At 41.3% G+C, this 11,142-nt stretch overlaps 1 protein-coding gene across 1 annotated transcript in view; it reads right to left on the bottom strand.

Moving 5' to 3' along the window:
• Window positions 1-1,592: 1,592 nt before the first annotated feature.
• The window catches only part of TMEM39A (transmembrane protein 39A), a 32,056-nt gene continuing 22,506 nt past the window's right edge, over window positions 1,593-11,142 (bottom strand). Inside the window, exons 6-9 of the mRNA XM_089489185.1 lie at window positions 10,315-10,663; window positions 9,354-9,541; window positions 3,243-3,363; window positions 1,593-2,049 (exon numbers count right to left, since the gene is read on the bottom strand). Of these exons, the coding sequence (XP_089345311.1) occupies window positions 1,816-2,049; window positions 3,243-3,363; window positions 9,354-9,541; window positions 10,315-10,663 (892 nt within the window). The 3' untranslated portion in view covers window positions 1,593-1,815. The remainder of the gene's footprint in view (window positions 2,050-3,242; window positions 3,364-9,353; window positions 9,542-10,314; window positions 10,664-11,142) is intronic.

Below are 11,142 nucleotides of genomic sequence, written 5' to 3'. Positions count from 1 at the left end.
TATAATGTCACCCTTTTGTCTTTCCTTCCAAAGGCTAAACATAAGCTGCTCCTCATAGGGAATGGTTTTTAAACCCTTTGCCATTTTGGGCACTTTCCTCTGGAGACATTCCAACTTGACAGTATCCTTGAACTATAGTGCCCAGAAATGGACACATTATTCCAGATGGGCCTGACCAAAGCAGAATAGTGACACTATTGCTACCCTTAATCTAGACACTCTACTTCTATTGATGCAGCCTAGAATTATGTTGGCTTTTTTACCTGCTGCATCACACTGTTAAGTCAAAAAAGGTACAAAAAAAAGTAGTCTACCAGAAAAGATGCCTACACTGGGCTGTAGAAACTAGTGCTACTCAAGCCCCTGGGAGTCTAAAGTACAGAGATCTTTACCTCAAGCGGGGATTACAACCGGTTCAGATTTTACGTAACTGCAACAATGCCATGCCAAGTTGGGCAACCAGGAGTGAAGTGCTTTACATGGTTACTGCTCCAATGGCCCAGAATAGAGATCAGTTTTCATGTTTACCTGTCAGCCAAGCATGACATTGACAGTCTAATTTCCTTGGCCTAGCGAGCCATGGAAGTACACTTGATGCTATATTACAGATACAACCATGAAAGTGGACTTGAGAGCCTGCTGTGCAGTAAAACCCTACTTTTTTCCCCCAACACATATTCAGTATGATGCCATTAGCCACCAAATTTGCAGCCTTTACACAGGTCTGAATGCATAAAACTGTTCCAAATGGGTTTGTATCTTACCATATGCTTAAACAGCTGGCACAATTTAACAGGAAACAAACCAGTAAAGGAAAGGTTACAATGGTACAATGCAAGACTGACCTAGAAATTTCTGTTCTATCTCAAATCAGTCGCACTTCCTTATTGCCAAATGCCTTAAGGCTATTGGGACAGACTTGGTTCACAAAGATCAAACTGCTGAGAATTTTCAAGCCTCTTCACAGCCTCTGGTTTTGGTTAAACTGCTGTCTTAGGTAGTCCAGAGCATTGTGTTTCTGCAGCCTTTTAACACTGTGTCTAGATGAATATGGCTTTCAGCTACTTAACATTTTACCCATGTCAGTGTAAGCAAGAAACACAGTCAGGAGTTAAGTTGGGTGTGATACAGAAGGATCCCATTAGTATCAGGATCACAAGAGAGAAGGATTGTGCTTAATCACACCCTCTTCTAGCCTTTTTGTTTCTAACATTGTCTCCATTCATTTCCTTGGGTAAAGGAGGGAATACATTTGGGCCATTATGGTAAGGGCAAAACATGGTGGTCGTCCTCCCTGTAATGTAGTTCTGAACACAGCAATCCACTGCACCCCCCCCCCCCATACACCTTGTATTTGTAAACCAGATGATGTGTCATGGCTCTTTCTGCTGCTTTCCTACCCTCTAGTTCTGAGCAAACAGAACATCCCAAGTAGCCTGAGACCACAGCAGCTACACTGTGCCCTTTGAATACATTTCTTGCTCTGAGAGATGGCCTCGTGCAAAGCCATTGAGTATAAAACTGTCTGTATATAAAACCAATGCTAAGCTTGTGTATGCAAAGTAAATGGAGTGATCACACATACAGTCCTCTTGCTTCACATAGATATATTGATATACAGTATATACACAATGATTTTTATATATAAAATAACACCTTGTTTATAAAGCGACATTTAATTGCCACTTAGCCCTTCCCCACCCCACAAAAAACAGTAGTATACAAAATATAAAATATTTTTAAATATTTATAAACAGTTGCAAGAAAAAAAAATAGAACTGTATGAAAATATCCTTCCCTTCCTCAGATGATTAGCTAATGGGCTTTTAACCCATAGCTGTTGAGAGGATATGAGTACGCTCTGCCCAATACTATCCGGTCCCGCAGGAGTTTAAATAAGACATAGTAGTTGCAGAAGAGTATCAGGGCCATGGAGAGTGTGTGGTTCCACTTCTCTGAGCGAAGCAGAGAGTAGAGCTGATAGCAGACCACACTGCCTTCGATGAGAATCAGCAGGTTGAGGAGCCGTAATGGGCGGTGAAAGAGGAACTGCAAGAGGAAGGAAAACAAGCAGATACTGTGATTCAAAATTAGGATGACCTTAGTTGTTTATTGAACAGTGGAACTTGCACCTTGGAAGGTGATACACTCTCCTTCAGTCAAATTTTCAAAACCAGAAGCTATGGAGTAATTTGTCAGGGATGCTTTTGTCAATTTGCTGGCAGAAGCAAGGAGTTAGACTAACTGGGAATGGGGAACTTTTTCTGTAACTCCAGCTTTTTCATTACAAGCTAGTTATGAAATAGACAGTGGATTCCCACTCCCTCCCCACCAGATTCTGCTTCGCCAACTCTGACAATTAGAGACATCGGCATTGCTTGCAGATTTAAGGCAGCCTGCACAACTGTTAGGCCATCCCCCTTAAAAATGAAACCTCAAGAGTGTCCCCCACACCAAATTCCTTAATTTTTAATGTGAAGTCGAAGGCTTTTATGGCCGGCATCCATAGTTTTCTGTGGGCTTTTCGAGCTATGTGTCCATGTTCTAGAAGAGGTTATTCCTGACGTTTCGCCAGCATCCTTACCCAGGGTCACACAGTATTTATATACCCACTCTTTTCCACGTCAGCATTCTCTGAAGATGCCAGCTACAGATGTTGGCAAAACGTCAGGAATAAACTCTTCTAGAACATGGCCACATAGCTCGAAAAACCCACAGAAAACTATTAATTTTTAGGTTCTGACCACTGCTATAGCACTCAGTTGGTCTAGCTAACCTAAATTAGGCTTTTGCAAATGTTTTCTATTAAATAATGAGATTGCAGCTCCAAATTGTAATAGGAGAGATTAAGATTTAAAAACTGAACACAATCAAAAGACAGGAGTGTGTTTGTACAGGAGAGATTTATATACAATGACTGGACGTATGGAGGCTAAGGATGGGTATATTACCTGAATAACCCTCCTCCTCTGCTACTTTTAAGGCAGTTCAATGCATGTGCAGAACAAAAGCAATTCTTGGCCGTTATGTTTTCAGATGAAACACACAGAGAGGAATATTTTGCCAGCAGGAAATTAATAGAGGAGAGGGTGGGAAGTTAATTCAGGAAAAAAACCCACCCTATTTTGAGTTAGGAGAACAAATATATTTTCATCAAACTAACAGACACAGAACTCTTAATGTAGTAGAACTGCTGGTCCCCTACATCCCCATTATTCTCACATCCCATGCATTGTACTTACATAAAAACGGGCATGGGAGACATCAGAAGGCACCGCTACATTATAAGGCCCAACTGCTTTGTATAGGCATCGACTATGCCGCACTAGCACCCCCTGGGGCCATATTGTGTTCTCAGACCAGCTGTGGATAAGAAAGATTTTTAGTAAACATCAAAAGGACAACTTGGTGGAATACTATCACCTATTTAAAACACACAACGGCAAACCTCTTCTGAACAAATGTTGCCAAGAAAACCTTGGGATACCATAGGGTCCCCATAAGTTGGAAACAATTTGAGGGCACACAACACACCCAAACACATTTAAAAACAACAATGACCATTGCTAATGATTCTGCCCCATATATTGACATGAAACATCTTTAGAAAGTTTCTTAAAAAATCTTAATTTATCAGCTGAAGACACACTAAAGCTATTACTATTTCAATGAAGTTTTAAATCCTAAATTAGAAAGGTCAGCAAAAAGGCAAATTAAATCCAGAAGTGTATCTTTCCACCCCTGATCTTTCTCCAAGGCTTGAACAGCAAGTTTCGTCTTGTCTCACAGCCGTCTCGCAGTGGATGTGCCATCGGCGTTTGAAGCTCAACATGTCCAAGACGGAGCTTCTTGTCTTTCCTCCTAAGTCCACCCTTCAACACTCCTTTTCTGTCTCTGTGGACAACATTTCTATTCAACCAGTCCAGCAAGCCCGCAGTCTTGGTTTTATCTTTGACTCTTCTCTGTCGTGTATCCCTCAGATCCAGACCACAGCCAAGGCTTATAGATTCTTTTTGTACAACATTGCCAAAATCCGACCATATCTCTCCACCTCTACTGCCAAGATCCTGGTCCATGCCCTAGTGGTCTCACAACTTGATTACTGTAACATCCTCCTGGCTGGGCTTCCTCTTTCTCACCTCCGTCCTCTAATTTCTGTCCAGTATTCAGCTGCATGCATTATCACATCCACCCACCGCTCTGACCACATCTCTCCTGTGTTGGCATCCCTTCACTGGCTCCCCCTTCCTTTCTGCATTCAGTATAAGCTCCTGCTGTCGACGTTTAAAGCCCTCCATGGACTGGCCCCTCTTTACTTATCAGACCTTATTTCTCCTCACCTTCCCACTCGGGCCCTCCGTTCTGGTAGTCAAGGGCTCCTGTCTCAGCCCAGGATTTCCTCTGCCCCATCCTGGATTCGCCCCTTTTCACTCGCTGCCCCTCACTCCTGGAACCTTCTTCCCCCGCGAGCAAGAGCCATCACTTCTTTAACCAGCTTCAAAAAGGAGTTGAAGACCATCCTGTTCAGAGAAGCCTTCCCAGGCATTGCATAACTGTCACTTGCTATTTGATGTTTCTTTGTTGTCTGTTTTATTGAATCATTTCCTGTATTGCTATGTATTTTATATGTATTATCCTACTAGAAAGGCCCCTTCCCCTCCACCACTCCCTTCTCCTTTTGTGTCGTGTCTTTTTAGATTGTAAGCCTGAGGGCAGGGAACCGTCCAATTAAAAAGATTGTATGTACAGCACTGTGTAAATTTACAGCGCTTTATAAAGGTTAATAATAATAATAAGTGGGGGGTGGGTGCACAATGGAAGACAACCTTCTAATGGTGTGAAAAAATCAATGAGAGCACATCATGTTCATGCTACTGCATTTTGATGCGCTGAGTGGGATGTAGTGGTCTGAGTGCTGGACTCTGAAGACCAGGGTTCAAATCCTGGTTCAGCCCATTAGGTGAACTTGAGCAAGTCATACTCTCTCAGCCTCAGATAGAAACTAGTCTTTCCTTAAGGGGATAGGTTCCCATTAGGGTTGTCATACGTCAGAAAGGACTTGAGGGCACACAACAACAACCACCAGCAGCTGAAGTGTTGTCACTAGAAAAGCAGTTGATAGCCTCTTTTAGACAGATACCAGGAAGAAGCCATTTGCTGCAGGCACCTGAATGATCACGCAACTCCTCTTCAGCTGTTGGGGAGCCAAAATAGTCAGTGAAGGGTGGGTGACTCAATAATTTTTCTTAGAGTGGATAAAGAGTAAGCTGGCAAGTGATGCAAAAAAGGGGGAGAAGTTCAGCACCTTCATTACTCATTAGGTAATGAGTCAGAATAAGCTTATTTCCATTTCACTTATTTGAACTTATTTTGAGTATAGTTGTTCTCAGCTGAGCTAAGAAACCTCCCTGATTACTCGCTGATTAATTAGGTTACCATATGGCTCAAGGAGGATGTTTTAAAAACATTTAATCTGTTTCCATTAATTGATTGTGTATATGAACTTTTGCCATTTGGAAAGGTAGCCAAGAACCCAAAGTTAGGGATGTTTACACAGAGGCAACAACCACTCACTCAAGTATAACTTGTTGCCTAGTAAATATGTCTTTGACGAAAGTTTTAACTAGTATGGAGTCAAAATATGATCCTGACATTCAAACCATACTGCTAGTTCAATGGACAAGAAAACTATTGTACATCATATGTGGGAACTCTGCTTGCAAGGACCATTCAGGAGTATTAAGGTGACATACTCTGGTTGTAAACTGACTGCTACAAAGAGTGGCCCATCAAATGACGACACTGCATTTAGTAGGGATTTTTTTTTCTTTTTTACTGATTACTATTAACATCTTGCAAATAAAGAAACACTTGTTTTCCTTCACGATTTATGTATGTTTCCTAATTTTTGAGGAGGGGGGGTTGGGTTCACAAGGTTTGTTGTTGTAGTTATTTTTAGTTGAAAATAACAGTGGTAGTCCAAAAAGATTAGCGAAAATATACAAGAATATTGATTCCAAATGCTGGAAATGTGAAGACACTTGTGGCTCCTTTTACCACATGTGGTGGTTATGTTCCAAGGCTAAGAAATTTTGGTTATTAATTCATAACACAATCATAAAAATACTGAATATAAAAATACCATTTTGTCCTGGAATTTACTTATTTAAAATGTGACATATGCTTGATGACAAGTAGAGAGAAAATATTGAAAAATTATACTATACATGGTTACTGCCACAAGGATAGGTTTTGCACATAAATGGAAAACCTCAGATATTTCCACTACTGATGATTGGTTGTTAAAATTATATGACATGTTAAGTTTAGATAAACTAACAATAATATTAAGGATGGAAAGATACACAAATTGGAAGAAGACTGGAGGGAAATGATACAGTTTTGGAAATAAAATTGGGGTAAGGCAGCAGTTATATTTATAGATGATTGATCAAGGGGAAACATCAAGATGGAAAACAAGAAAATGAATTATTAGATACATGCATTATTGAATCATAAGTTTAATAAAAAAGAAAATTGGAGACAACATTTTTAGGATCTAATGAAATAGTGAAAGAGTATTTAAATTAGAAGGATGAGAAAAGGAAGTCACTGTATAGTTAGGTATTTAGGTTTTACATTGTGTTGTTAATGTGTTTATATTGTAAATAGTTTTGTGTTGGTTGTTTTATAAATATAGTTTTGTACAGGATCCCTGGTCGTGCAATAATTAATTATCAGTACTGCAGCCACAGCCTTGTGAAGTTTGATTTTAGAGGAGGGCTCCAAGGTTGACTAAGCGTTCCATCCTTTTGTAGGTCAGTAAAATGAGTACCCAGCTTGTTGGGGGCACTTGGCCTACACATTGTAAACCGCTCAGGGAGTGCTTGCTTGGTATAGAAATGTACTTGCTATTGCTATTGTTGGATTTACAGTTGCCCCTCCTTTCTTGTGGACTTGAGGTCCGTGGTCCTGAATATTCACGGAGGGGCAACCACTGTTATTTTCAATGCAGCATGCCCCTGCAGCGTGCACCTTGCACTCGCTTGCAGGCACATGCTCCATTCAAGCCTATGGGGCTTGAATATTGGTGAGCACCCGTTTTCGCGGAGTGGTGGAATGGATCCCCCATGAAAATGGAGGGCCAACTGTAATATTTTTGAAAAAAGAAAATAACAGTAGTAGTATTTTTAGGATTAAAAAAACATTTTAGTTACTTTTTGGTAGAAAAAGAGCTCTCTCAGCTAAGCAAAACATGTGAAAAATATCTTTTCTGGCTCTAGGTGTTTGGGCACCATGGGATGGCCTTCATTCTATACCCACAAACATACCTATGGCTAGCTAACATTTTTGTCCTCTGAAAGACACTAGTGTATCCATGGGATCAAAAAATAAACCAAGAGACAATGCCATATTTTTTATTTTTATCTGTGTGGCTGTGGGTTAAAATCCAAGCCATCATGCTGTAACTATAAATTGCTGAATTAGAAAGAACTGAAACGTGTGTTCCTGTCATGAGTCTTGCAAATCTGTTAACGTATTATAGAACACATTACTTACATTTTTTAAAAAGAGGAAGCAGGCAAAGACAAAATGAGCCCAGCTTCTGCTGAAATATTACACAGGGATACTGACTACAACCAGCCCCTCTAGGAAGGATCCTGATAACTTGCTACATGTCATCCTGATACTGTTTTCTCCCCCAACCTCAAATGGATTGGCTGTTATTTGGAAATCAATTTAGATGTTGAAAGATGGTATATAAATAATTATAACAATATTTTTAGAAGCTCAAGTAGCTGAGTTTCTACTGAAGTTCTTCAATATTAGTCCAATACTATTCATCCACCTCATGGAGCCTGTTATAGCTTTTGCAATTTCTTTGATTCTATCTTTTCTTTACCAGCAAGCTATCCCAGAAATACAATATTTTCCCTGGGACAACACCATCTGCTCCTAACATTCCCATTTCTTTCTACTGCCTTAAACACTCATTGGTTCAGAAGTCACTGAGCATGAATTTTTGCCATGCCGGTTTGGGATTTTCCACTCACCAACTTTTTCTTTTAACTGTTTTGCAGTTGTTCACATCCCCATGTAACCAACCTCATTCTGACAAGTGTCCATAGGCAAGGGTGACCAGCAAGGTGCCCACCACCTTGGAGATGAGGAGGGACTGCAGTTATCTCACTCAGTTATGTTGGGGTTCAAAAAATTCTGGCGCTCAGAGAAACTATGAGAAACATCACTGCCTATTGCTCTAACATTACTCTGAATCCTTGGTTGCTTTTAAGCAGCAAGAAGTCCTCATTTCCTTTGCCAAGTTTGATGCAGGTAGGGCCCTTGCTGATGTGGTATAGTGGTTTGAATGTTGGACTACAATGCTGGAGACCAGGATTCAAATCCCTGCTGAGCCATGAAACCCACTGGGTGACCCTGGGCAAGTCACACTCTCTCAGCCTCAGAGGATGGCAGTGGCAAACCCCTCTGAACAAATCTTGCCATGATAGGTGCACTTTAGGGTCACCATAAGTAGCAAAAGATTTAAAATCACACAACAACAATAACGACAACCCTGCTGTTGATCCTGGCTCTACCTTTCAATGCAGTGAGGGAGGAGAAACGGGGATTATTCACAAATTCATAAAGAAGTGCAGTGCAAGGACAGGGACAAAAGCCCAAACCTATGCATGTCTACTCAGAAGTAAGTCCCAATAAGCTCAGTGTGACTGCACTCCTTAGGAATAAGTCGAACAGAATAAATAGATGCTGTATCTCAATACACATATACAGGATGAGAGGCAGTCCTGGCATCCAGCAGTTTTTGACTACTGCAGCATGACAAAACCTGTAGACCCTTGTTTTTCTGCATACTTAGGAAATATTCCAAAGTGCTTGATTCACTGCCTTATCTCTGCTGATCCTCTTTGTCTGCCAAATATGTAGGCATCTGGCTACCGCAAATCAGAGTAAAATAAATGATTATTTGAAAACACGAACAAGAGATACACCATTAAATAGGTTGAACCTGGATTAAGAAAGATGCACCAGTTCTCAAAGACTAGTCCTTGCCATCTTCTCATTTTATTTGGATGAAAATCTCACAGAGATCAGGAAAAAAATTAATAATTTTTGTGCAGTGTGAGATATGTTTAAAAAAAAAAGAGCCCACAAAGTGCATTCTATAAAAGAAACAATATACAGCAAAGCTACTGATAAGTACTGATATGGAAAGAATAGTCTTGTGTCCAAACAACCCAAGTAAGGAAAACATATAAATACTTTCAGATATCCTTGTCTGATTGGACTGACTCTGACTTAAGCAAACAAACAAATAAATATCCCAAACTCACATATGCTGAGGGGCATTACTGTATGACCCATGTTCCAGCTTCTGCCACTTGCCCAAGTGGGCAGCTGATCTGTGTAGCAAGTCACAATACTTGGGAGGAAGCAGCTGTGTGGTGAGCATGACAAAAGCATTGATCCACACCATAATGAGGTGTTCGCAAGACCAGCGCATGTCGTAGTACTGGGTGCTCTGTAAAAAACCAGAAAGGAGGTTAGTGGCAGGATTGCAGAGATCTCAAAAACAGAAAGAGGGTGCTGTATAGCAGCAGCTCTAAGCAGCCGCATATGAATTACACGGCCAATAAAATAGGGATCATTTCTCCTTGCCATGTGTGAAATGTTTGCACATCACTTTGTGCAAGCTGTGTCTAAAGCACTGAATTCTCTGGAATATGTGCATACACATGGATTCTGACATGGTATAACAAGCCCAAAAGAGCTTGTTACTCAAGTACAGAGAGAACCTGAATTTCTTATGGAAGTTCCAAATGTCCATCTCCAGACAACAGCCTGATACAACTTCAGCTATCTGGATCTTCTTCTGGGCTCTCTTGTGAGTCTGCCCCCATTCTCTAACCATATTAACTCAGAGCCTTAGTGCTGCACCCAGACACTGTCTTATCAGGACCAAAACTTGGTTTCAAGTGCCCATTTATAGCACAAAAAATATAGTTGTGTTATAGTTGTCTGGGGAAAAGGACAGAGTTAGTAGAGGGGATGGAGAAAAAGGAGTGGGGAAACCACAAGGGCACTACATGTATGGCAATACCTATCCGCCAACCAGGAGCGATACTAGTGCACTCCAGATGCAGTTACGCTCCGCCATCCAGGCTGCCAAAGGGGAAACAGAGAAAAGGGGAATTAACCAGAAATCCATTGTGCCAACAATCCACAGGCAAGATTTAGGAGGCGGCGGCGGCAGCGGCAGCAAGAGCAGCGGAGGAGGAGTCAGACAACAGCTACCTTCACAAAGCACAGCGGCAGGAATGCCACGTAGTAGGCACTGAAGAGGGAATTGAATAGAACCTCCTTAATTCGGTGGTTGAAGTCTGCTTTCAGGCACTCCACCTCGTTGCGAATGAGGTCTGGGGACAAAGGACAACTGTGCGTGGGGATAGGCATAGGGTTGTTGAATTGTTCTTTCAGGGACTCTCTGAGCAGAGAGATGAAGTCTTTGGGCTTGACAAGGCTGCCAACCCCTGTGGAACCAGCATCCACCAGCTGATCTTGCATTAAATAGCTGCAGTCTGCAGGAAGAGGCTGTGTCCTGCTGTCTTGGTGGAAGCAGCACAGTGGGACATAGACACCAAACCTGAAAATAAGGAAGAGGCACTCAGGTGAGATTAAAGGTTGTAGTAGCCTCACCTGAATAGGAGAATCCCAGCCACGAAACTTGTATTCTACATGCATTCTTCCGTTCCACATTTTCTCTGTATTGTTCTCATGGTGCCACTTCTCTTACAATACCTTCTTAATGCCACAGCTAAGCAGCAAGACCAGAAATAGAGGAACCTGGCAATTTTGAAGCTTCAAGGACAGCTAAGAAGTTCTCCTGCTTCCCAGATAGCTGTTTTCACTCTTCTTCAACCCACTTTGATAGCTAGTCTTTTCTTTAGCTCTACTTCATCTCTATTTTGTAGCAGGATGATTTATATAATGAAAAACGGTATAATGTATAACACAAACATAGGAAAAAAGGTTTTATAGCAGGCATCTTTATCTTCAGAACCACCTATCTGGGCAACAGCTTCGAAACCTGCATGCTCTTTCCCATTCTGTATTCATCAATAG

This window comes from Sceloporus occidentalis, unplaced genomic scaffold (genome assembly GCF_023333645.1).
Source record: "Sceloporus occidentalis isolate IW3139 unplaced genomic scaffold, rSceOcc1.0.p SCAF_1, whole genome shotgun sequence".
Lineage (NCBI taxonomy): Eukaryota > Metazoa > Chordata > Lepidosauria > Squamata > Phrynosomatidae > Sceloporus > Sceloporus occidentalis.
Note: the sequence above shows the minus strand (reverse complement) of the source record. Positions and strands in the feature narration are given on the sequence as shown.